Raw genomic sequence first — 27,532 nt, forward strand, 5'->3', positions numbered from 1 at the left:
TCAAATGAACCAGCTGCTAGTTAACGAGAGACACCCGGAATGGCTAACTGAAGGCCGGACGGTCCTGATCCCCAAGGACCCCAAGAAGGGACCGGTCCCCTCCAACTACCGACCAATAACCTGCCTCAGTACTACATGGAAGCTCCTGTCAGGCATCATATCGGCTAAGATGAACAGGCACATGGGTCAATACATGAGCGGGACACAGAAAGGAATTGGCAAGAATACCAGAGGTGCAAAACACCAGCTACTGGTAGACAGAACAATCAGCCGAGACTGCAAGACCAGACTGACCAACCTGTGCACTGCCTGGATTGATTACAAGAAGGCCTATGACTCAATGCCCCACAGCTGGATACTGGAATGCCTAGAATTGTACAAGATCAATGGGACCCTAAGAGCCTTCATCAGGAACTCAATGGGGATGTGGCGTACAACACTAGAGGCCAACTCCAAGCCCATAGCACAAGTTACCATCAAGTGCGGGATCTACCAAGGAGATGCTCTGTCCCCACTGCTGTTCTGCATAGGCCTGAACCCCCTCAGTGAGATCATTAACAAGACTGGCTACGGATACCGACTACGGAACGGAGCAGTTGTCAGCCACCTCCTGTACATGGATGACATCAAGCTGTATGCCAAGAGTGAACGAGACATCGATTCACTGATCCACACTACCAGGCTATACAGCAATGACATTGGAATGTCGTTCGGACTGGAGAAGTGTAGTCGGATGGTAACAAAGAGAGGGAAGGTAGTCAGAACTGAGGGGATTGAACTACCAGAAGGCAACATTGCAGACATAGAGGACAGTTACAAGTACCTGGGGATCCCGCAGGCAAATGGGAACCATGAAGAGGCCGCTAGAAAGGCTGCAACCACCAAGTACCTGCAGAGGGTCAGGCAAGTCCTGAGGAGTCAGCTGAATGGTAAGAACAAGATCCGGGCCATCAACACATACGCCCTGCCCGTGATCAGGTACCCTGCTGGGGTAATAGGCTGGCCAAAGGAGGAGACAGAAGCCACTGACATAAAGACAAGAAAGCTCCTGACCATGCATGGAGGGTTTCACCCCAAGTCCAGCACCCTGAGGCTGTACGCTAAGCGGAAGGAAGGGGGCCGGGGACTGGTGAGTGTCAGCACCACAGTCCAGGATGAGACAACGAACATCCAAGAATACATTGGGAAGATGGCCCCAACTGACCGAGTGCTCAGTGAATACCTCAGGCAGCAGAAACCCAAGAAAGAGGAGGGAGACGAGGAACCATCATGGAAGGACAGGCCCCTGCACGGTATGTACCACCGGCAGATAGAGGAGGTGGCTGATATCCAGAAATCCTACCAGTGGCTGGACAAAGCTGGACTGAAAGACAGCACAGAGGCACTAATCATGGCAGCACAAGAACAAGCTCTGAGTACAAGATCCATAGAGGCTGGGGTCTATCACACCAGGCAAGACCCCAGGTGCAGGCTGTGTAAAGATGCCCCAGAGACAATCCAGCACATAACAGCAGGGTGCAAGATGCTAGCAGGCAAGGCATACATGGAACGCCATAACCAAGTGGCCGGCATAGTGTACAGGAACATCTGTGCCGAGTATAACCTAGAAGTCCCGAGGTCAAAATGGGAGATGCCCCCAAGGGTGGTGGAGAATGACCGAGCTAAGATCCTGTGGGACTTCCAGATACAGACGGACAAAATGGTGGTGGCTAACCAACCGGACATAGTGGTGGTAGACAAACAGAAGAAGACGGCCGTAGTGATCGATGTAGCGGTTCCGAATGACAGCAATATCAGGAAGAAGGAACATGAGAAGCTGGAGAAATACCAAGGGCTCAGAGAAGAGCTCGAGAGGATGTGGAGGGTGAAGGTAACGGTGGTCCCCGTGGTAATCGGAGCACTAGGTGCGGTGACTCCCAAGCTAGGCGAGTGGCTCCAGCAGATCCCGGGAATAATAACATCGGAGATCTCTGTCCAGAAGAGCGCAGTCCTGGGAACAGCTAAGATACTGCGCAGGACCCTCAAGCTCCCAGGCCTCTGGTAGAGGACCCGAGCTTGAAGGATAAACCGCCCGCAGGGGCGTGCTGGGTGTTTATGTTCATATATATATATATATATATATATACATACATACATACATAGACACACACACACACGTACCTTGGACTGTCTCCACTCGTCTTTTAGCAAAAGTCAGTCTCTGGGTAAAAGTGTTGAGCCTTGCTTTAGCTGCCTCCACTTCTGCCACCTTGCTTTCCAGCGCCTCACAGAATCTGTAAGGCACAGCCAATATATGTCTGTCTTGAATTCTATTTCTACTTTTCTAATACGTCTCCTTATCTTTCCTTATCCTCTGAAATTCAGTTTTGCTATTTTTTTTTTTACCTTTGCACTGCCTCTGTCAAGGTTTTAAGTTCAGCCTCTGCTTTCTGGCTCTGTAACTTCAACTGAACATTTTCCTTGTGAACACTGGCCAAATCCTGTTTCAGTGCCTGGAAAGAAAAACATTCCCACATATAACTGAGCATCTTTCACAGATCTGTTTTACTGTTTTTAATGCGGTGCTTAGTTTTTAAGATTGTCTTTCCCCAGGTGCTGTCCTTTAAACCTCAATGGCTCTGGGAACCAAAGTTTTGGTGCAGTCAGCATCATCTGCTGTGGTAAAAAATGTACGAGCATTTATCACTTTCCTAGGCAGACCGAAGTTTATTACGCATCATCAAAATTTCAGACAGCCATGTAAATCACATCAGTTGCCCTGGTACTAACATCCTTTTCCACCCTCTCGAGGTCCAGCTCAGCGATCCTGTCATGTAGGCTGTGTTGGAGCACGCTAGCTCTGTGCTGCTCCTGCTGCAGCTGCTGCTCTGCAAATCTGACCTAAAACACACATCATTGCAGTCCCACATTGAACACAGTTTTAAATACGCTGGAATTACCTGTACTGTGTGATATAGCAAAATAATAGCCGTTTTCATACTTTTGAAATCAGTTTTTCCTTTTCTCCTCTTATCTCGATGTCCTTTGAGCGAAGCTGGACGCACAACTTGAACACTTTCTCTCTCCACAGCTGAAGCACTTGAAGGCCTTCGGATCCTTTCTCCACAAGTGGATCCATTGATGTCTGTGGAAACACACACACACATATATGGGAAACACAAATACACACATACACTTCAGTGCACGCACCACATGAGCATGCATAATTGTTTTCAAATTAGCCTTGATGTTTTCTAAAGCACTACATCTTGAAATGAGGAGTTTTCTTCTCTCTTTCCCACAATGTAGTACTGCACAAAGGATCTGGGTACTAAAGGTAAACTGACAATGCTTATCAATGGACAATATAGCAGGTTTTAAAATCTGTCAACTTTACAAAGAGCCCAATGAAAAAAATAATAATTTGCATCCAAAACAGCACCAATTTTCTAAATGCATTTGTGTACTGAAGACCTTCTGTTGCTCACATCTCTTCATATAATGCCAGACTGACTCAGTGATGTTGAGAAATGGCTCCGTAAAGGCCATACCATACCATCTCTTTTAGGAGTTTGTTCCAATCATGATATAAGACTCTAACTGCATGTTTGAAGCTGCTATCACATGCAACAAGGTAAATAATCTGGGACTGACCAAACGCCTCCCAGATGATATTCCATGACACGTAAGAATCTCAACATCTAAAATAGGCTAAACCTTTCCAAAGTACTGTGTGATAACGGAGCATCACAGAGGATGTAGCCTCCAACAACAAACTAAGCGGTTTACTGTAATTACCTATCTCTACCAACTGTTATCATATTTCAGTCTCCTGCAGCGCTACTCAGTGTACGCATATGTGAAGTGAGCACCCAACTGAGTTAACTTAAGACGGATACAGAAGTGTAGTTCTCTGTAATTTTACACTTTTATTTCTTTCAATTTAAACCCAAAGAGTTGTGCTGACAGATTTCTTTAATCTACTACAGCAGCATTTCTTTATCATGTACAAAAATAGCCCTTTCTTCTCATTAAGATATCTCAGATATTACATGTGTAGTTAAACGTATATACACAGAAAGAAAGGTGTGTTTCACTAGTCCGGCTTATTCAATGTGGTCTGTGATGTACATTCAGTTTGACATTTCTTACCTTACGTGGTCCGCAAACATCCTTAGAGACAACACAAAATCATAGGTATCTGCTGGTTTCACATTAGACTGCTGCTGATCACCAGATGTCTTAAACACAGTTTTGTATCATGTTTTGCTATGTAAATTTAGAAAGTCAAGAAAACCCACTCACCTTTTTCACCATTTTCTCTTCTTGGAGGACGAGTATCTCATTCACAGAGTTAAGCCTGACTGTCAAAAGCTCTGCAGTTGTCTGAAGAGCTGCTTTCTCTTTGTTCAGCCTCTGCAAAATGGACAAGATTAAATTACACACAATTAGCATTAATTATATAATTTGTACATTAACTCATTCATATTTTACTGTTCTTCCTTTACTCTAGTGAAAAGAACATTTGAAAGTCCCATGCATTTACTTTGCAGTATGCTCATTACAATCAATACTGTATATATTGCCTCTACCTCAACAGCTTCATTTAATCGTTCCCTCTCTCCTTTCTCTGGTGCAAGCTGGCCGATGTAATTTCTGAGGCTTTGCAATGTAGCAGACTGTGTCTCAAAAGCTTGTCCCATTTGGCTGAAAAATAAACAACAACATGCCCCTCACCACACACACACAAAACAGTGACTACAGAGTGCTTTAAATGCTTTAGTTCTGTTCCGTTTTAGATTGAATGAAGCACCTTAAATGTTCTTTTAGTCCATTTCTCTCAGTAGATACTTCCATCAGAGTGCTCTTTAGCTGCAGCAGTTCTGAGGTCATTGACTGAAGTCGGTCCTGTAGTTCACCATTTGTTTTTTGTGCTGCACCCAACTCTGCATAATGGGATGCATTCAACTGTTGCAGCTGAAAATAAGGGAAGTTTATGACACAGACAAATAGTGACATAATGACTTATTCATCTTCAAATACACATTCTCACATTACTTGCAAAGTCAGAGTGAAGGCAGTGCTCAGAGTTCTGCTCAGAGATACTTAGTTGTTGTTGGATTAAGGCCCTTAATCCTAAATGAGGTCACCAAAGTACAATATTTATGATCATTTAAACACACCTCCACCTCCTTGTTCTTCCGAAATTCCTCTAGTTGCTCTAATAGTCTGAGAGTCTGTTGTTTGGCTTCCTCTACAGCCTGCAACCTGCCCATTTCAACCTTCAAAGCAAGCTCCCGGGATTCCTCTTTGCTCCTTTCAGCATCTCTCCTCAGCCTTGTAATTTCCTCCTCCGACTCTGCTTTCAGTCTTTCAAGCTGTGAGAAAAAACAGACATATTGCAAACAGAAAAAGCAGACTTTATTAACCTTATTATTGTGAAATGTGACTAAAATGTTTTATTGGGATCACAAAACTGTACAAAAACAAATTTAACTGCAAACTGCCAAAATAAGTTACAAAATGCCAGTAACTCTCAGGTGATGTATGTCTACAAGAGTGTCGAAATGAAATGTTTTGTCAGTAAACATCATTACCTGTGAGCTTATTTTTTCCTTCTGTGCGCTGCAGAGACTGAGCTCCTCTCTGATTTGGCTGAGTTCAGACTTAGCCTTGGATAGATCCGTATGTATTGCTTCCATCTCATGGCTGTGTCTGTTGTGCAAAGGTTATTCCAAGTTAAGCTTGTTCAAAACCGTTATTTGCTGACCTCCATAATGTCAGGTTACGTACTAAATGTGTGGGGAAAAAATACATAATATCACTCAGATGTCACATAATGACACAAGCACATCTCTTACCTGCTAAGGGTGTTGTCTTTGTCTCTGACCTCTTCCCTGCATCTTTCTGCAATCTCCTTTAGTGCCTCCACCTGCCCCTTTAACCTCTCTGCTTCAGCCTTGTGCTTTTCTGCCTCCAGTCGCCACTCTGATTCCCATCGAGACAAATTACCTCCTCTGTCTTTTGATCTGCATAAAAGGAAAGAGACCACATTAATATGTCCATATTGCCACCCAAGTGACAGACCATATAAAACATGTAGTGGATATACCTGGCTCTACAATCTGAACGATAATCAGGGGTCCTTATGCTGTCTCCTTGTAGCATCAAGATCCTCTGATTTTCCTTCCTCAGCTCCAAGATTTCCTGTTGGGCCTGATTGATGGCAAGCCATGGATTGGCAGGACTTGGCTCCCCTGATGATGGTGCTGATATCATGCCTTGGTTTATCCAGGAGATGGGTGGCTGTGTCGCCGGGATTTGAACACATCTGTTTGCTCCAGCAGAATGGGCACTTGATGCAAAATGCGATGGGGGTATGAGGTCCTCCGGAGTCTCCCCTTCATAAAATAAAACAGTGTCTATGTGCCTGCATGCATTAGCTACTCTAATCCAATATAAGGTTCCCCATGTTCCCAAACAAGCATATTGTTACGCTAAGCTCAGTAAAGATAAACATGACAGCTTCCTAATCGTGAAGTATAAAATCACTTTTACTAGTTAAACATGAGTTCATGTAAGCGCCAAGTGGGCTACACTGTAAGCTAACATTTGCTAATTAACAGTTTATTTAGCTCAACAGTAACAAGAATTTAGGTGCAACTTACTCGGAAGTACTGGTGAGGTGAAGTCAGTCGGCACTATCAGCCTCTCCTTCCCTAAAGTTTGTCTCTCCATGTTAAATAACTATTGCCATTACACAGGAAGGAAACAGTACACGGCTGCCGTGGTGCGTTTAGCGTTTGTTCTCCCGCGAGTCACGTCATTCTTCACCGTTGCCTTAGTTACGGGTACAACAGCAACATTCAGAGCTCTCGATTTGGGCAATTTCTGGTCGTGTCAGTCGTTATTTTCGGTTCAAATAACCCACATTTTAAGGTTTCTATGGTACATGTATATACGTATATGAAATTCAACAAATTTAATAGTTCATTTAGGCATAACTGTTACATATTGAAACGGCGCAGTGCATCATGGGAAATTGGAAGGAGCGTAAAAATATAATTGGGTTCTCATTTCCCTCATTGTAATCTTGCAGGAGTTCTTTTTTTCACGTAAACTGCCTTTAAATATTCCCTAAATCGTAACCCTGCATTGCCGCCTATTTGTATGCGTTTCAGTGCAGTGTTTGCAGCGTCGACTGGAAGAGCTCTCCTGATAGACTAAATTCAGGGCGTAATCCTTAAACGATCGCACCATCTGTGGGTGGAGCACAGAAGGTATACTGTGATGGGTAGCATATGTTGAGAAGAGGGGGCACTGAGGACTAAATTAACTGTCCTTCTGGGCAAATTTAAATTCTAAAATATTTTATTTAGATGAAAACATTGAGCAACAGACACTAGTTAGAAAAACTATGAAAACAATATGATATATGAGCTTTCCTGTCCCTTTGTGCAGAAACCACAAGTTTCGACAATAAGAAACACACATTATCATATTTATTATAGGAGAAATATTTATAAGTTAAATAAATCATTAGTCTGTCATTCCATTCTTTTGGAGGTGGTTACGTGAGCCATTTATATTCAGGCATTATCTAGATGTAAAGGGATACCATTTAGATAATTAGTGGTAAAGGGTCTCATGTAAATGCACTTAATGAGGTGATAACCTAAAATTACAACATTCCTTCTTTGCCTGGGACTCCCTCACCTCAAGAACACCCAGGGGTGTCTGACAGCCACATCATTTCTGCATAATACAGCCGGCCTTGCAGAAAAGGGCACTCTGAGCAGGCTCATAAGTGCAGGTTTGAATAGCAATTGGTGATAATTTGGTTACGTAACAGAATGTTGGGGGGTTGAGGGGCGTCTATAAATATTTTACCCACAACTGTAAAATCATTAGTATCCTTATATAATTCCAATTACCAAATTTCGGTAGATTACTCATGTGTTACTTTCCTCCAGTGATGCACATTTTGTGCACACAACATTTGTGATTTAAATCCACAAACTGTGCACATGTGACCACCTTCAGATAAAATCCTGTCTAACATTGGCTATCTAACAGTCATGATAACAAGCATATTTCACGTATCCCGTTGTATTATTTTCCCCAGATGTCTGCAGCAAACATTTGTGTTTGCTGTTACCTACAGTATATCCTGTTTTCTGTTGCTGCTATGACCCACTTTCCCCCTGGGGTTCATTAAAGTTTTATATCATCTATTTATGGCATTTTTGAGCAACACAGAGACCTTTTAGGTTGATTCATTTCCATAAATGATCACAAATAAATGCAAGATGATATGGTACGCCGCCGAGAAAATGTCAGTAGAACATGATAGCGTTCATCTTGCATAAAATCTTTAATGTGGTGAAAGGGCGGATTGGGGAGTACAGTGGGAGTGATGTGCATTGTTTGGACATGCTGATATTGTATCTTCTTACCACAAGGCGGGCACTGCAGCATAGGTCCTGAGGAACATCGCAGAGGGGAAGATGGATTGAGAAGGGCAAAGGGAATCAAAAAAGAAAGACAATACTCACCTTTATCAAAAAGCAAAAGGGAGAAAGAGAATTAGTATGTAAGCTTTGTTTCTACAATCAAGATGAGCATTGACCACCTGCAGAGCATTAATTCTTTTTGAATTCAGTTTGTTTTTATTGTATCACGGTGTCACATGAGTCCCATACTCCTCTAACTGGTCTATAATTTTCCCAGTATTTTAGATTTTAAACTAAACCCAAATTTTGGGTTAAAATGCTCAGATCTCCATTTGTGAAAAACTGGTTCCTCATTAGTCAGTGCATCTCATACTTTTCCCCTCCCAGGTGGATGTGTCTGTCTGCTTCAGTGACAGTGACCTGTTTTTGTTACCACAAGGGCATTGCCAGCTGTGTACTAGGGGTGCAATGATACACAAAATTCACGGTTCGGTTCGGTTCGATACTTTGGTGTCACGGTTCGATATTTTTTCGATACAAAAAAATGTTCATGCATTTTTTATTTGTCATTTATTAAAATTATAAATATATATTTTAACTCAAAAGTACAGTTTTTAAATTTAACCCTAACCCTTGTGCGTGTTTTTTATTTTGACAGCGAATGCGCACCTGCGGACCACTTATGTGCAGCCCTGGTTATTTAGCTCGTCATATTGCAGCCACAGAAATTCTTTTGTCCATGAAACCATAAAGCTGCACTTTCTTTTTGCCTTATAGTCTGATTTGTCATAACTTCTCCGTTTTGTGGTAAGCTTTTCTTTGGCTGTCACTTCTTCACCCTGACCTGTCTTATTTGGCTCAGCAGAACTGAAATGCTTTTACACACTCACTCACATAAGCTCAGCGATTCTCTGCGCGATCAACCTCTCACATGTTTAAGCTTGCTGCGGGAGATTTCACTTGTCATGTTTGCATAGTAAGCTAACGATTAATAAGATGATGTCAGAGGAATTGGTGCACAAATTATCATCACTCACAGATCAGTGCTGTCGCTCTCTATACACAGTTCGCACGATTGCAAAGTGAAAGCAAAAAAACAAGCGCAAATTCAAACGCGACTTCAATATGTCACATATTGACAGTGGCTCACCGATGCCAATGACATAATTACCCAGCTACATTTCTGAAAGAATGCAAAAGCATTGACATATATTTTTCCTACAGTAGCCCGACGGGCAGGGCAGAGATAGATTTTGGTAGCCCGACTGGAAAGATCGCTAGCCCCGGGACGTCGGGCTAGCGATATTGCGAGCCCTGTATCTGATTGAGGAATCACTCATCTTTGGAAAAGAGAGTTTATTACAGAGAAATGGCTCTTTCCAAAATAAAAGCTATACTATCCGCTTCTTCTGGGCTATATTCTCAGCAGCATAAGGAGAATCATGTGCTAACAGCTGTCTAAATGACTCGGGTAAAGTTAGTAGCATGCTTGTTGTATTTGTCTTTGCACTAGGATGATGTCGGCGTAAATGTGCAGTCATATTCGTTGTGTTCCCACTAGTGCTTTCAGGTTAATCTCGTTGAAATGACCTTAACGCCACAACACGGCAAATCTCCGTTAACGAGCTACCGCCGATCGCTCCGTGCATGGGGCTAGACGGCCAACACCTTAACGAGCTAACTGCGCTAACACACTAGTTCACACCAATGTAATTGAGCATTGCATGGCACATCCAACATACTGTTTTACTTTAGTCCATGACTCGCTTACCTTCAGGGTCATACGTCACATGAAAACCAAAATAATTCCAAACGCCAGATCTGAATGAGGTTCAATTTGCCTGTTACAAGGAGAGCTTAACTTCTGTCTCGCTAGCTTGCCCTGCGCTCTTCCTTCTGACTATGCTGTCTGTGTTGAGCGCTCAGTGAATCTGCATTTGACTACTCCGCCTAGGCTGCACTGTCAAGCCTAGGCGGAGTAGTCGAATGCAGATTCACTGAGCGCTCAACACAGACAGCATCGTCAGAAGGAAAATTGATAAAATAAATTACAAATGTTGTATTGTTCATACATATGCGTACCGAACCGAAAGCACTGTATCGAACGGTTCAATATCGATACGAATATCGTTGCACCCCTACTGTGTACATACAGATACTGTCAGGTCAGCATTTCTCTGCCTTTTCTGAAAGCAACTTAAGCAGGATCATTCCTAACCCATCTGGCAGCCTTACAAATCTTACGCAGGAGCTCACAGGTGAGTGTGTGACCCAGACCTGGTACCACAGGGTCAGGCAACACTGATTAAAAGGAAGATGTGGGTCTATCAGGCCAGCTGTAGGATTAAGACTTCAGGCTAGAGAGGACCTGGTAGATTTATTTCTGGCTTTTTTTGACTGAGTTAGGCATATAACGCTAAAATTGAATAAATGGCGACTGTTAGATTTGCAATGTTTTTGTCCTTTGATAACCAATAGTATTCTGTTCATGTGGTCAGATGCGTTTGAAACTCATTGTAATAAACAGGGATTGTTCCCTGCATGGGAACCAACATATATGCAAAATATTTTCATTTCTGTAAAAAGCTTTCATTTGTAACCCAGCTTGAAGCACACTACACTGGGCAGCATCTCTCTCCAAGAAGTCTAGAAATGATCCCTCAGCTGTGCATCATAGCTGTGACCACTGGGCATTATTAAAAAAAAAAAAAAGGATATGTGGGGGAATATGTCTGCCCTGTCAGCAACTGCCCAGACTTTGTCTCATAACTCATCTGTATCGTTGGGACAGATTCTAGTGTGGTTGGATGTTCATATTTTTAGATTTAGTTTAACCACTGAATGCAACAAAAGCATAAGCCCAATTCCCCACATACAGGTGCTTAAACAGAAAGTCAGCAAGCTAGAGAAAAACAAAAAACAATTACTGGAATGATCTGTTTTTTGGGGAAGATATATTTTCCCCCTTACCTGTCATAGACTGGTTTCCTAGCACCTGTGGTCATTTTGGCTCACAGCATTTAACTAGTTTTTGTTTGTTTGTTTGTTTGTTTGTTTGTTTGTTTTTTGCATCTTCAGTCTGATTGTTTGTGTAGTGTAGATCTAGTACGAATAAGATTTTTTAATGACTCTACTGGGTGATCAGGTCTAACATGTGCTGCAAAGCATGGGATAACACTGGAGGGTGGTTTGCAACATTTTCTATTTTGCCGTTGTTGTCACAATTTGCTAAAAAGGCTTTTGCCAATGCAAATGTGTCTGTGGTCTCTCTCTCTCTCTCTGTCCGTGCAGGCCTGCTCACTTTACTTTTTGATGTGGTCAGTCGTAGATGGGTTTTACCTCTACACGAAATGTGTGCGCCCATGAGTGCAGTCCGAGGTTAAGGTGCTTAGTTAATGGTTTCTAAATTGGGATTCAGTCGGGTTTTTTGGATGGTGAATTTAATGCACCGGCGTATCCCGGTGGTTGCCTAGTAACGCGCTAGCAGTGGGCGCCGTAGAGAGATCTCTATGGTGGGCGCTCCATTAAAACCGTTGGCGCTCCTGACCTTGGCGTCGTGAATGCGCAAAGCACACAGACTGTGCGAAGCAGGAGATAAGAGTGAAGATCTGCGCGTTTGATACCGAAACCGGAGAAATATTCCACTCACACTCACACACACGCACGAAACATATTGTTTTATGTAACTGACGGGCATAGTATGGAGGAAATCTCGAGATGGAGCGCGTCTTAGCTTGTGAATAAGCAGGTGAGTTAACCTAATGATTCTGATCTTTTTAATTCCTTTTTTCTTCTCTCCATGAGACGAATCTTTGTTCAGATTGATCACTGACATCTGGGTTGACTGTGTTCTTTAAAGCGATTGCTTTGCGATTTACCACAGTGGCTCTTTTCTGTGCTCGGTGTTTTATTTTCCCCATTTTATCCAATATTACACCGTCCTAGACCTAGATTAAACAAGCTTCCCAGTCACAACGTGAGGCGCGCACACACACACAAACACACACACACACACACACACACACTACAGCAGTTTGTCGATGCTACGTGGGCTGTGGCTTGGTTTTCTCTGGTCTGCATCCTTGCATTAATTTATAAAGCGGTGATCATTATGTTTGAGTGCTACCTACACCTTCCGCGGAGGATATTTTTTCACCCCTACACCAATCCCTGCTCCTCTTTATTGCCTTGCAAAATTAGGGGGATTTGGGAAATCCACTAAAACGGGTTTGATCCACACCAGTCGAATTACAAGGGCATTGGGAGCTCGGTAGCCCACTGTTGTCTGACACAGGCTCCTTCTCCAATCTTTTCATGTCAGGGGGGGCCCCGGGCTACCAGGATCCAGTCGATAAGATGTTGTTGAGATTTTTTTTATTAGTGGTGAATTGGAGTTGATTTGTGTGCCTGTCAATGATGTAGGTGTAGAGATAGTAATGGTGGGAGTGAAACATGATTACAGCAATCATTCTAATAGGTTTGTAACTAGGATCAAGTCAGTCAAATGGGAATTGAAGTATTTTGGCCTCAGGGACGCTAGGTATTCACTTAAACCACCGATGTGGCGCAGCCACATGTGTGTGTGCATAGTGCAAACAAGCCTGTTAGAGTAAAACATTATGGTTGTAAAACAGTTTCTTTTTTAAAAATATAACTTAGTTACTGGGTTCTGGGCATGTTGCCAGTCTAAATTGCTAAATAACTTGCGGTGTATCATACTTGACTGAGTGATAGCTCAATTTTATTACATGGCCCATTTGGTGTAAGCTATAAAGCTTTTATCCACATCTGTCCCATCGCACACCAGAAGAAGTTGGGAAAGCAGTATGCAGGCGCTTTGACTGTCTGCAGTGACGTCAGTGAAACAAAATAAGTATTTTATATGAGGTACAGCCCCAAAAGAAACCACCTCAGCTTTGCTCCGACACTTAAATTAGGACTCTGATTGAATGTCAGATGGAGAAAAACGTACCGATGGGTTGAAAGCAACACTGCAAATGTGTGACGAGGAAGGTAATGCCTCTCATTTTAAGTCCACATATTATCTCCTCGATCTCCAGCATTGCCTTTTTTTTTGCTGCTTCTTAAACCAGAGACAACTAACCAAGTCTGACTAGTGATTCCCTCTGTACAGCATGTTACCGCTAATTTCATAATGGATAATGATTTCACAGCAGGTTTTGTGAAGAGAGAGAAGGCTTTTTCACCTCTAAATGGATCCAAATGATTTATTATCTGTGTCACTTTCAAACCAGGAGATGTGCCCTGATATACAGAAGAGAAAAAAAAAAGAAAAAAAATCTGCTTCTTTATCTTTCCCATTTAAATGTCGTGGGAGCTGTACATCATTGTCGTATAAAAGATAGGGGATAGAACAAGTCTTGTCCTTTTTGGCTTTTGGTGGAACATTCATAACTGTTAATTAATACAGACAAAGCTGGCCCCAGGCACAGATCTACAATATTTCTCAAATGAACCTCGGTGCTAGTGTGAGAATAAAAATGTATCTGAATTGTCTCATTGCCTGGAAATGGGAATAATGTAATGATGTTCATATTGGTTGATGCACAGCACCTGCAAAAGAAAAGGACGAGCTGCCTCTGTTTGTGTCCCTGCCAGTGTAAACAAAATGTTGCAGAGAACAAGGAAAACCGGTGCGCCACAGCTATGGTTAATTAGTGTTTATAATAGCGGGAAGAAACTGCTCCCTTTCTTATTAGTTAGGTTCATCGGGTTAAAAATGGAGCTGTTTAGCAGCAGGCTTTGACAAACCTCAGTGAAGTGCTTATCAATAATCTAAATAGGTTAACAAGCTTGCTTTTGCTTTGCCTATTGACATGCCAGTGTGAACCTGATGTTAAGCACATCACACCTACTGCTGTCCTAGACCATAAGGACTAAGATGGGATGAATTTTGTATTAGAGCATTGTTAATTGGATGAGAAACTATGCATTTTATTCTCTATAGGTCTCCATGGGGTAAGGTTACACTTTATTTTACCACTGTGCACACATGTGGTTGGGGTGGCTGTGTGTGACGCTTACACACCAGTAACTACTTATTATTAGGTACCTGGTGATTGCATTTGCAGTGAGGTACGAGATAGACTAATATGTGTTAATATGTGTTCAGTGACTTGAAGGACTAACAGGTCAAAAATCAAGGAATTCATTTTGCAGCTTCCATTGTTTTGTGCTTTGCAGTTATGCAGTTCTTCTAGGAAATGAAAACTGTAGTGGTTAAAAACTAGAAAAGGCAGTAAAAATCCAAAAGCTAAAATAAATCATCCTGCCTTGAACTCTCCATTCACTGACTTACCATTTATGACACCTGAAAGTAGTGGAAGCAAAAAGTGCAGAGCAGTTACAGACATAAAGGCTTTTCGAAATACTCCACCCTGTGGAGAGGTTTGGGTCCCATCAGGCATGTTTGTTCTGCGAATGTTCATCACTTCCATTATGTATCATGTCAACAGCTGACAGTACTGCTTAGATGCACTGAAAGACTTAAAAAAGAAAAGAAAAGAAAAAGACTGCACTTATGATTTGGGGTTTTTGAAATAAATTAAACACTGAAACATTCCAGTCGAGTCATATTTATTCTCCGCGAGCGCGCCGTTTTTTAATCTTGCTTTGGTACTTATCAAAGATTTGTCTCTTCTGCTCTGTGTTGCTTTTACATAAGAAATTGAGTTCTTAACACCTTTTAGCTCGAGATGGTTTCGCAGCGTCACTCCAACATCACAGCAGATGGGTTTTTCAGATTTTCCCTATCGCCTCCTCCACTGATACACAAAGATCAGTATTCAGTGATTTGTGCATGAGCAAGCATAAAAAGGTTATTATCAAGCCAGTGTGTGCGTTTAGCGCTAAACTGGAGGAAGGTAATGCTTTTATTAAAAATATCATTTATGTGGATATTTTTTGTTTTTTTCACTCTTTTCACACATTTTCATGTTTTTCTGGTCTAATTTGTCAAATCCTCTCGTTTTCAGATCTGTGTTCCCTGCAATGAAAGCTGGAAGTGGGGGCGCTCGATACCTGGTTGAGGTGTATTCGGATTTTATAACTGTCAGATCTAAAGGCGCAGTGAGTGATGTCTGGTTGACAGGGTCAGTGCAGAAGGACTGAATAGACACTAAAGTGTGCATTTGTGTTGTGCAAGGGCACCATCTTGCCCAGACCATGTGGCTGGCTACATTTAGAGACCATCTGTTGCCTGCACACCTGCTACATCGGCAAGGGACTGTAACCATCACCCATTGTGCTCTTCTTTGGTGGATATTATGTTCCTGCTGGTCACTGACCAGGGCAACGAGCCAGAAATTTTACCCAACTGTGACCACCCAGTATGGGAAACTGCGCGGCCTCAGGGTTCCTGTGCCCAGTGAGGTCCTCAGGCCAGTAGATCAGTATCTCGGGGTCCCCTATGCTGCCCCACCTCTGGGCGAGAAGCGTTTCATGCCCCCTGATCAGCCCTCCTCCTGGTCAGGTATCAAGAACGCTACCCACTTCATGCCCGTCTGCCCTCAGAACATCCACAACACTGTGCCAGAGATTATGATGCCAATATGGTTCACCTATAACCTGGACACAGTGGCCACATACATTCAGGATCAGAGCGAGGACTGCCTGTATCTAAACATCTACGCTCCAACAGACGATGGTGAGTTGGTGTGGTAAAAAGGACAGCGATGGCGTTCCACGTCCATTGATCACTGTTTATCGTGGCCCTGATGTTGTGCTGTGATCATCATAAAGCATGCGTGTAACCAATATCCATGCCACTGCTGCTAGCAAGGGCTGATTTACTGCCCAGTGCAATGTCATCATTGTCCGACATGTTGCTGTCACATTAGGGGTAATGATTTGGTAGGCAACTAAAGAGTTTTCCCTGATGCCACTTAATTGATCCTCTGCATACCTAAACATAGACAGACTGAGGCATGTGCATGTTCTCCCAGCAACAGATATCGAGTGAAGTACTTCAGAGCCAAGGTGTTGTTCAAGCACTGGTCCCCCCTTTAACTAAATGAGATTTTTGGTATTTTTTAAAATAACAAGCCTACAGCACCAGTGGAAATTACAGCAGTGCTAGTAAAAGTAAAAGTGCTAGCTTTCCATGTTTTCTAAAACTTCTTTAAAATTACCGAATCACTGCTTTGCTCCGACAGCATGTCTGCTGGGGGCTAATTAGTGAGGTACAGGAGTCAACCGTCTATCGCATGCTGAATCCCCTCCTATTCTTCTAACTAATAGAAGTGTGAAATGAACCAGCGAGGAAACATTTTGAGTGAATCTGCAAATTAGCAGCACAGTGTAACACCACGGTAATGCTGCGTGTTCCCTAAATCAAATGTTGACAAACAGAGGTCTTTAATTCAGGTTACTTCAATTAGGTTTTGGTTTCTTACAGTTACAGCTTCCCTCCAGAGTATTGACATAAGGGGGGGGGGGGCTGAAAGTTTAGCCGTGTTCAACTTGTAAGATGCCACGCTTTGACTGGCTTTTCTCTGGTAGCATAGCAACAACAGATAAACAGCCTCCTTGAGAGGTAGCAGTCCAAAATGGTGCAGCCCCACAGCCCCTCGAATGAGTTCCTCCAACAGGCCTACTCATCTGGCCACAAACAGGTTAAATAACACATTATTTCAGAGAAACATTGCCCTTTTCTTCTATACATTTTTCTCTCTTCAGACTTGTTCATTGTTTATTTAAAAGGCACCTGGGGCATGCTCTGACTTTATTACCTGTTTCACTGATGTGAAACCCCTTTTTCACTTACCTCCAGTGGTCTATCTCGTCCTGTCACATTACACAGGCTGTTTCTGAATATTGCACTATTCACAGTTTTATCACTATTCACCAAAACACTATATACCTTATATTCCACTCCCTTTGCAAAGAATCAACGTGACACTTTGTCTAAATATAGAGAGAAGGATGAACCAAGATACGTGCATCCTTCGCTGTCACAGTTACTGAAGCGTTCAAAGGCAACAGCATGTGTATGTGCATGTGTGCGTACTTACAAAAGATTTAACGGGTAATACCAATTTGTTAAAACCTGAATTATAAACAGTAATCATTTTGTGTCATAATGTTAGCGTCTTAACACTAACCTTATACCTAACTTCATCTACCTTTTTTGTACCGAGGAAAGTCTGGACCGACAGTATATTATTTAAGAGGCACAGTCAACCATGCTATTTTGAATTCTGTACTTCTTTTTTTTTTTTTTTCTTATGTGAATCCCAGGGAGCCAACACAAGAAAAAAGGGGCGGCTGAGATACATATATCTGAAGGTATTTTTAAGAGCTCAAAGTCTTGATGCATGGATTCTTTTAGTTTCATGAAGATCTTACACTCCTTTGTTTTGACTTTCCTAAAGAACTGCGGGGGTTTCTTTTTATTTGAAGAGGAATAAGAAAAATGTTATCCAGTTTATGATTACATAAGTTTCCTGTTAGTGCATCTCGGTCTTGTACTGAACACAGTTGCAATCCTTTCAGTAAGTGCTATATCTCTATTTTCATGCACATTGATCCAGAGATTGCATTATTACTTATCTGTCTTATAGTCCTTTGTAAAGACAGTCATTCGTCAATATAATAAATTGGCCCCAAAACATGAAATATAGATTTTCTGTTCATAGCGAAAACAGAGGACTGTTTCCTTCTTAGCTCATACTAATAAATAGAAAGAGCTCAGAGTAGTGTGACACCTTCCACTTCATATCTATAAAGTTAGGTCTAAACATAGACAGTCTCAAATTTGTGGGTTTTTAATATTGCTTACGCATGCATGTTATACATAATGCTTGCTCCGGCACCTCACATGCACTATAGAAACTGTGGTTAATTATTTATTATTCATACACACGTGTCAGAGCATATTTGCCATTTGTCATTACAGCTTCCACACCACAGGCCTCCCACCCTAGCTTGCTTCTGAGCACATTTTCTAAGCAGTCTTTTCCCATACCTCATACTGAAGTGGTTGGGCCATAAAGTTTTAGTAACAGTTCTCCTTTAAGTCTACATTTCACTGCTGTTCCACCCCCACCTCTGCAGGTGTTTGCCTAGCATCTGTGTGTGTGTGTGTGTGTGCGTCGATGTTGCAGATATAAGGGACTCCGAAGCACGGCCCGTGATGGTCTACATCCATGGAGGCTCCTACATGGAGGGCACCGGCAACATGATGGACGGCAGCGTTTTGGCCAGTTATGGAAATGTTGTTGTCGTCACGCTCAACTACAGAATCGGAATACTAGGTGCGGTACATTTTAATGACATTTCAAACAACACATTTAGTCCTGCTTGAACTTGGGAGAATAAACTGTCACCGCTGTCATTAACGTCAACTGTGCTGCTGTCATTACCGTATAAAATGTAGTACAGACATGAGAGAAAACTATAGTGGAAAGCTGTACAAGGAAATATAGCTTCCTGAGATCTGGGTAGCATAGTGTAGCTTGGTCTGCATACAAATGTTGTCTTCAGAGGAAAAGCTATGCAAACACTTATCATGCCATGTCCTTGTTTCACACAATCTGTTTTATACCCACTCTGAAAACACAATTTATCTTCTTTTAGATGGATTTATCTAATCTGTACAAGATTATCAGCCTTTCTTCGAAGTAAAACAATTTAAATGCACCATTCGCAGGCACTTACAAGGTCGAGAGCCCCCCCACACCCTCCACCCTGTGTTTAACATTCAAAACAGTAAGGTGTTTGGATGAGACTTGACAAGCGGATCAGTAACAAGAGCAAGTGTAAGAGCAACGGTGACCTCGCTGTAGTTTAATGACATTTTTTTCTGGAAATAAAAGGTTTATTTACATTACATTAAACGTTATGAAGTCACTCTTATGAGGAGAGCATTGAAATTTCACGAGCAGCGGAGCCTGGATCGCTTGGTAAGGGGCGCTGCTGCTTGGAAGACTATTACAAGGAGTCGGCTAAGGTAGTGGAACGCTGTGGGAGAGAGCAAAGGCATATTTACACCTGAGGGGGAATGGTGTCAGTTCATTCAGACTCCCCGCTGGGCTACAGCTTTAGATCAAAGCTGTGACATATTTGGTCGAGCTCTTCTTCATCACTGGCTCTGTTGTCTCTCTGTATACACCAGGCTTCCTCAGTACCGGTGACCAGGCAGCAAAAGGAAACTACGGACTCCTGGACCAGATTCAAGCCCTACGCTGGATAAGTAAAAATATCGGGTACTTTGGAGGAGACCCCAGTCGCATCACGGTTTTTGGATCTGGAATTGGTGCTTCCTGCGTCAGTTTGCTGACTCTATCCCACCACTCAGAGGGTAGGAATCTGCAATCACTGTTTTTGAAGTTGTCTCTCACTTTGATGTGGTGTTAATCCCTGCTGTTTGGGCTATAACTAATGCAAAAATTCAGCACCAGGCGGGGGGCAGTTTTAGAGTTTTGTTCTCCAAATGAAGCTCCAAATGCTCTGGCAGGGAGATGAAGTGTTATGATATGGGAGTAGGGTAAAGGGGGTATTCGTTAAGTAAGTGATTGCTTTTGTTCCCCTCTACTCAATCTAATCAGGCTAAAAGCTCTGCCTCTTAAAACGTGAAGCTCTTAAAGAAGCCTACTGGCATTATAAAGTTTTCAGCATGTCTTCGAGTTCACCTGTGACCATCAGTTTTTACCATTCCAACTCATTTATATTTCAGTCTCTCGGCGTGATGTTTGTTTACCCTTGTGTGCCTACCTGCAGCGTCCGAAAATGATTTAAAAATACCAACGATGTTGTGTGTTTGCAAAACCTTGAGCGAAGACATTGTTTACCAAAGACAAGGTTGGCATGAGAATGAAGCAGTCCGAATTCTTAAGATATTCTCATTAAAAACTGATAAACCCCTCCTCCACGGCTCTGGCTCTCTCTCTGGCTCTCTCTCTCTCTCACTCACACACTCACTCACAAACACACACACACACACACACACACACACACACACACACACACACACAACTGCTGCATTAGTGTTGTAATTGAAAATATACTTTAAACCAAATTATTTCATATATTTTGAACAGTGTAAGACACTTTGATTTTAATTGAAATTCCTCTGCAAAGGATATACATTACCTACAGGAATCTTCTGACACTCGGTAAAAAGAAAACTAGGTAACAATAAAACATGCTGTTTGATTTACAGTCATCCAAAGCTCCTTGCAAGAATCAAAGATGTGTATTTCAATATGGGTGGCCTGCTGGGAGTTGAACATCTTATCTTTGCTGTATTATTGCCCTGGTTCTCCCATTGATGCTGGCCAAAATCACGAGAAGGACAGAAATTGTGTGTTTTCATCTATGCGAGGACAGGGAGACTGCGGGAGCCGTCCTTTGTGAGGTTTGTATTGAATGTCCTAGCTTGGCTGCAGCAAATGCACAAAGACCTCCGGCTGTCTTTGAAGTAGACTAGCTAGCTGCTGCCCTAAAAAATTGAAATAAATGACAGCAAAGGAAGGAGAAAGTGACACTGCCCCTGCGCTGCTTTTCTAGCGAACGCTCTTCCTTAACCCCAGCAGAGTATTTCTGAGTTGATACATATCACTTGTCATTTTTAGGTGCTAGAAACAAAATCCCTAGAGACAGAGGTGACGCACTGCATATAAACAATTCAACAGAGCAGCGTGTTTACTGTATCAACACTGAAGGATCAGGGTAACTGCATATTCAGCTCTCTGCACACACACCCCTGCACCACAGAGTTGGCACCAGCAAGCTACGTGTATGCTAAGCAGCTTGTTAGCAGGACGCCAATAACGTTGCTGCAATTACAGTAGCTCTGTGCATGACCAGTGTAAGGAAAACTGGAACCTCCTCACTGAAAATTGAGCCGAGTTGAAATTGGTTTGATGTGCATTGATGTGCATTCCCTGTCATCTGCATATAGAGAAGACGCCACATGAGACAAATTAGAAATCAGCCGAGAAAAGAATGGATTTTCTTTTTGGCGTTTTTCATATTCTCAGAAGAAGAAGCAACATTCCTCTTTACTAATTTATTTCTTCTACCCGCTGCTTTACTTAGCGGCGTCTCATCTGCTCAACTCGCCAGCCTTATCATTCTTTGTATTTCTAATCTTCCTGATTAATAATCAAAGTACGTCACATGTGGCCTTGTTTCATCTTGTTGCCACAAGAAGCAACGGGCAGCCAGCCTCAGATTTAGTTATGAATACCAATTAATGCAACGTGAATCATGTATTTGCTCCTGGCAGTCAGGAATGCTGTTAATAAATATGATTTTGCTGGTTAACCTATGTTCTCTGTGCCTTTGTCCTGTGTGTTTTTGTTCTGAATTTTGTCTCCCAAGGTCTGTTCCACAGAGCCATCATCCAGAGTGGTTCAGCGCTGTCCAGCTGGGCTGTCAACTACCAGCCAGTCAAGTACACTCGCATGCTTGCTGAGAGGGTTGGCTGCAATGTGTTGGACACAGTAGACATGGTGTCCTGCCTGCAGAAGAAAAGTGCTAAAGAGCTGGTTGAGCAAGACATCCAGGCTGCCCGTTACCGCGTGGCTTTTGGCCCTGTCATCGATGGTGATGTCATCCCAGATGACCCAGAGATCCTGATGGAGCAGGGCGAGTTCCTTAACTATGATATAATGCTGGGTGTTAATCAGGGAGAGGGCCTGCGCTTTGTGGAGAATGTGATGGACCTGGAAGACGGTGTGTCTGGCAGCGACTTTGACTTTGCTGTGTCCGACTTTGTGGACAGTTTGTATGGCTACCCAGAAGGGAAGGACACACTGAGGGAGACAATCAAATTCATGTACACAGACTGGGCTGACAAGGACAACCCAGAGACTAGGAGGAAGACCCTGGTGGCCCTCTTCACTGACCACCAGTGGGTGGAGCCCTCGGTGGTAACGGCTGACCTACACGCCCGCTACGGCTCGCCCACCTACTTCTACGCCTTCTACCACCACTGCCAGAGCCTTATGAAGCCAGTGTGGTCAGACTCAGCGCATGGAGATGAGGTGCCTTATGTATTTGGCATCCCCATGGTGGGCCCAACTGATCTGTTCCCCTGTAATTTCTCCAGGAACGATATCATGCTCAGCGCTGTGGTTATGACTTATTGGACCAACTTTGCGAAAAGTGGGTGAGTAACAGTGGATTCAGCAAAAAGTAAAGTAATAAGAATGTGACTCATTTACACATTCGTTGAAATGCATTAAATTGCCATTCATTCTAATTTCATATTCCTGTCTTGGCTTAGAAATGATTGTGAAATAACATAACTGTCCCTAAATTGTGCCTTAGTTTTTATTGCTTTGCATCAATTCCTGACATTAAAAAGATTTTAATTTAGACAACTTATTGTGCAATAGGTCTCCTTACCTTTGCTGCAACTGGTTTGACCTCATTAAAAATGTTTTAAAAACAGTTTAACTCTGCACCCATACGTGTGAACTTAATTGCTTCCCTGCATACATAATGCCAGATCCTAATAAAAATCAGACATCAGTCCAGCACAGTCATATCAGCTGACAAAACTGAGTGTATCTATTTAGTCTCTTTTTTAAACAGTCAAAGTCTTGTTTAGCTATCTCTAAAACCTGGTGTAATGCACATAACACAGTTTCATCACTTTGGGCAGCTGTCCGAAAGGTAAGGGCTAATAAAATTTACAGCTTCATTCGCATAAATGTTTAAAGCAGTTCATTGGTGTTTAACAAAAAGGTTACACTGAAGAGAAAGTTTGAAGACACAGTTTAGATGTGCTCTATAAATTTAAGGCCAGCTTTAGTGAGTTGTGTTTTTTGATAGGAGTGACTCACTTTGTCACTACGGAAATACGTCGACTTGTATTACAGATAAATGCTGGTAATAAATAAGTGTTTAGAGACGAACTCTTATTTTTCACTCAGGATCTGTCTTTCCTTCTGGCAGATTAGCTTTTTTTTAAATCGATTTTACAAGGAGGCAAAAAAAATGCAGCCGATTCATCTATATATCTGTCTTCAATTTTCAGCGATTGTGAGTTTATTTTGCCCAAAACAAGCAAAGATCAAATTGCACTAACTGAAAGGCTTCCAGTAGGATGTGGAGTTGGAGTGGAGCTCTGCACCTTTTTTTCTGACAGCTTTGTTTTTCAATTCATCATACCAAGGCAAAGATTTACTAAGTGTGTTTGAAGATAAAAGACATCTAAGTGAGTTGTGGTGGAGGGCTCCCCTGCTGCATGCCAGAGTCTTCCTTCATTTTGAATGCACAACTGCAATGAATCTTTGTGGGTGATGGCCCTAGTGGTTGGCAGATATGCAGCACTGATCACTATAGGCTGCTGTTTCAGTGTGTGGGGGATGAGGGGATGCTGAGCTCTTGAGGAGAGTTTGTGATATTACATTGTGTTGACCTGTTGTTTTGCTTATATATTGATAAGGTTTCTCTCCTCTTTCTGTATTGCATTTCATTGGAAAAGCTATCTTTCCTTGTATATTTGGAAGGGCAAAATTTATGGACTTGACTTGTGGGCCTGAGCAATGAGGTTAATGTCATTTTCACCAGAGGGGGCAGTTTTACCAGACTTTTTTTAAGTACAAGAAAAGAGGTTTTGTTAAAAAAAAAAAAAATCTTGTAAAAGCACCAAGAGTACCAATTCAACTTCTTTAATCAAGTAAAAGTGAAAAAGTACATGCTGTGAAATGTACCAAACGAACTGAATCTCATGTTATATTAATTGCATCATAAAATAATATTAATACATAGGAATAGAAAGTCCATTTCAACTTAAATTGTAATTCTGATGATTGCACTCGGCTTGAATTCCTGTTATGCAGAACAGAAGCAGAGGACAAACAAAGGGAATAAATAAAACCAGCTCTGTTTGCATTTGCCTTCAACTGCAGACTTTGCCTCAACGGCTAAACAGGAAAATGTGTATAGTCAGTGAGATTTGGCATGTGTGTGAACCCTAAGCTTGTGGTGGTGCGGTGGGGAAAGAATCACTTAGAACTAAGATAGAATCATTTCTGTTGTGAGCTCCATTTTTTTGTATACAGGCTTTGATCAGCTGACCTGTGTAGCTGCTCTGAATTCAACAAGATATAAGCAGATGCTTTTGCATAAACTGATTTCCAAAGCCTAGACAGTATAAAGCTAAGGTAGGATTCATTGAGTGAATCTAAACAGCACGATCACCCTCAATCTACTGATGTAATCTTACATTGACCATGAACACCACAGCCGCTCATGCACCAGTCCAACAAAGTACAACATTATAAACTTCACTACACTACTGCAAACCTGCATGCCCTTCACAAAATTGCAACCTTTTATGTAACCTTTTAATAGCGAAATGTTAGTATAAAAGAAATTTGAATGTTACGTATAAGCATCAATTTCAAATCTTAACGAACAGACCTTACCCTTAAAAATAATCAATAATAACCCTAAAAAATAAACCTGTTCTTTTTCTTACATCTTTCTCCATTTCTAAGTGAAGTTATCTCACTTTCTTTGCTCTCTCTGAGGAACAAAAACAACAACTATACTTTTAGCTAGTAGATGTGTGGCAAACTGCACAGAAACACTTTGTTTGCTGACATTTGTTGAACTCTTAGAAATATTGAATTTAAAATCACCTGCTAGTTAAAAAAAACATTTCTTCCTTTATGTTCACTTCTTTTCTGTAGCTCTAGCAGTCACAACTTATAAACACCTTCACTAAAAACATCATTCCAGGTCATTTAGTCCAATTAAACCCCTGAATACAGCGCTAAATGAGGCCTAAATTTGTATTTAAAAAAAAAAAAAAACTTTAATCTCTTTGTGTATGGTTAGCGCCGGTGATTGACACACCGGTAGGGTTGTCTTTTATGTTTTTTGTTCCCTCCATTTAGATTCAGCCTGATGTTTGAAGGTGCTCAGTGATAGCATATAATAACTCCCCTCAAATGGCTAAAGTAAAAGTTTAAGTAATGAGCCTGTTTAAAAATGTAAGGAGCAGAAAGGAGAGTTGTTTGTGATAAAGATAGGGAGTAAAAGTAAAAAGATGCCAAAAAAATACCTAAGTAGAAATTCCTGCAAATTCTTCTTAAGTTTAAGAATAGTAACTGTAACAACCAAATACTTTGCACTTCCCTCCTGTTATTAAAACAGTAGTGATGTAGATATTTTCAATAGTGATGCCCATTGATGTTAGGGCAAATATAAGCCAAATCACATATTTAAAAAATCTCATGTTCATTGAATTAGGATTGAAGAGGATTGTGCTAAAAGTTAATATATATTGAAATTAATTTCCCTCCAAGGCTAAAATTTACCTATGATGTCTTCATAGGGATCCTAACAAGCCAGTGCCACAGGACACCAAGTTCATCCACACCAAGGCCAACCGCTTTGAGGAGGTAGCCTGGTCCAAGTATGACCCCTACGACCAGCTGTACTTGCACATTGGCCTGAAGCCTCGTATCCGTGACCATTACCGTGCAACCAAAGTAGCCTTCTGGAAACACCTGGTGCCCCATCTCTACAACCTCCATGACATGTTCCATTACTCCTCCACCACCACCAAGGTCACACCACTGGATCCCACCCAGTCCAATGGCAAGAGGTCTGGGGGTACTGGACGCCCGCCTTTATCCACTGCCCACAGTAGCGGAGAAGGAGGGAGAGAGATGGGTCCTCTGATCATGCCAAACCCGAGAGATTACTCCACAGAGCTCAGTGTCACTATTGCTGTCGGGGCGTCACTGCTGTTCCTCAACGTTCTGGCCTTTGCTGCTCTGTACTACCGCAAGGACAAGCGCAGCCGCCAGGACACTTCACAGCAGCCCAGTCCGCAGCGCGAAAGCAAAGGCAATAATGCAAGCCACACCACAACAGTAGACGAGACCTTGTCATCCCAGCAAAGGAACCAGTGCGAGGCCCTTCACAATCCTCTCCACGTCTCGCCCAGTTTGGACTATACGCTCAGTCAGCGCCGCTCCCCTGACGACATCCCTCTGATGACCCCCAACAACATCACCATGATCCCCAACTCCCTAATGGGCCTTTCCAACATGAGTCCATACAGCACCTTTCCCGCTGGCTACAGCTCTGCAGGCCTGCCCAGCACCCACTCTACCACAAGGGTATAACCTGGCAGCCAGAAAGAGATGAGAAATGTGACATAGATGAAAAATGGAAATGTAAAGCTGTATTTAGGATGTGTAGGTAAAATAGGATTTAATATGTATGTTCTGTCTTTTTCCAAAGGTGTACAACCGCGAACATCCTGCCTTTGCTTTCTCATAATAGGAAGTCTAACTGCAGAGTCATTTTATAATAATCATTTTCAAAGGCAGTCGAAAAGAAAAAGTGCATTTCATTTTCCACTTTGGCTTTTTTGGAACTTTACCTAGCAAGAACTTAGTATAATGTTTGTACAGTTGGATTTGTATGGGAAGTTTTTCTTACTCTGTGATATCTATTTTGATCTCGTGGAACAAAGTGACATTACAACTCATGGTGGACAGAGATGAGATCTGGGAGAAGCATAAAAGCAGTATTATTATTACTATTATCAAGCTATTTTATACATATTTCTCATGGTACATTGCTTATTATGAAAATGTATTTTTACTGTAATTACTTTAAATGCCTTGTACAGCACATCGCTTACATGAGGAATTACTGTGGAGTCATGCCAACAATGGATTGAAGTTTTACTGGTCACATGTGTTAAAACTGTCCAATTTACCCAAAATATTTCTATCTGGTAGTGCAAATTATAGCACTGTGTGTGTGTGTGTGTGTGGGGGGGGGGGGGGGGGGGGGGCTTGGTTTGTGAGAGTGTGGTGCGAGTGTGTGGCTGACAGCTGCAGTACAAAAATGTAAATTAGGCACTGGTTGAAATTAACCATTGGGTTTTGCATATGTAGTATTGTGTAATTTATTGTAGTCTATTTGAGTAACCTTGCTATGTTATTGTTTTATGTGCTTTTCAATTTTTGCTTAGTACATCGTAGCAATAGATCTTCTGCTTCACTATAAAGAGAAAATTGCTTAAGATGTGTTTTTCCTACTCTAACCAAACTCATGGTTCTTTTGGCTTGGCTTGTTTGTACAGAATAAACTTAGAC

General features: G+C 42.1%; 2 protein-coding genes across 3 annotated transcripts in view; one reads left to right on the forward strand and one right to left on the reverse strand.

Moving 5' to 3' along the window:
• The window catches only part of cchcr1 (coiled-coil alpha-helical rod protein 1), an 11,719-nt gene extending 4,705 nt beyond the window's left edge, over positions 1-7,014 (reverse strand). Inside the window, exons 1-12 of the mRNA XM_086308347.1 lie at positions 6,648-7,014; positions 6,092-6,380; positions 5,841-6,008; positions 5,577-5,694; positions 5,163-5,357; positions 4,793-4,956; positions 4,572-4,686; positions 4,285-4,395; positions 2,981-3,124; positions 2,770-2,880; positions 2,386-2,492; positions 2,161-2,273 (exon numbers count right to left, since the gene is read on the reverse strand). Coding sequence (XP_086164473.1) covers positions 2,161-2,273; positions 2,386-2,492; positions 2,770-2,880; positions 2,981-3,124; positions 4,285-4,395; positions 4,572-4,686; positions 4,793-4,956; positions 5,163-5,357; positions 5,577-5,694; positions 5,841-6,008; positions 6,092-6,380; positions 6,648-6,717 — 1,705 coding nt within the window. The 5' untranslated portion in view covers positions 6,718-7,014. The remainder of the gene's footprint in view (positions 1-2,160; positions 2,274-2,385; positions 2,493-2,769; positions 2,881-2,980; positions 3,125-4,284; positions 4,396-4,571; positions 4,687-4,792; positions 4,957-5,162; positions 5,358-5,576; positions 5,695-5,840; positions 6,009-6,091; positions 6,381-6,647) is intronic.
• Positions 7,015-11,928: 4,914 nt separating this feature from the next.
• Positions 11,929-27,208, forward strand: nlgn3b (neuroligin 3b). 2 transcript variants are annotated; one of them, XM_086308348.1, is made up of 7 exons: positions 11,929-12,180; positions 15,428-16,098; positions 17,691-17,738; positions 18,557-18,706; positions 19,567-19,752; positions 21,777-22,566; positions 25,750-27,208. In XM_086308348.1, the coding sequence occupies exons 2-7, from the start codon at positions 15,618-15,620 to the stop codon at positions 26,546-26,548; spliced, it is 2,454 nt and encodes an 817-aa protein (XP_086164474.1). In that variant the 5' UTR covers positions 11,929-12,180; positions 15,428-15,617; the 3' UTR covers positions 26,549-27,208. The 2 variants fall into 2 exon arrangements, with proteins under 2 accessions (XP_086164474.1, XP_086164475.1); XM_086308349.1 differs by lacking the exon at positions 17,691-17,738.
• The last annotated feature ends 324 nt before the right edge of the window (positions 27,209-27,532 follow it).

Source organism: Aulonocara sp. 'chitande type north' Nkhata Bay, linkage group LG10 (genome assembly GCF_057382095.1).
Source record: "Aulonocara sp. 'chitande type north' Nkhata Bay isolate Kocher_YH1m ecotype deep benthic linkage group LG10, A_spYH_male_GT1.1, whole genome shotgun sequence".
In the NCBI taxonomy this organism is placed as follows: Eukaryota; Metazoa; Chordata; class Actinopteri; order Cichliformes; family Cichlidae; genus Aulonocara; species Aulonocara sp. 'chitande type north' Nkhata Bay.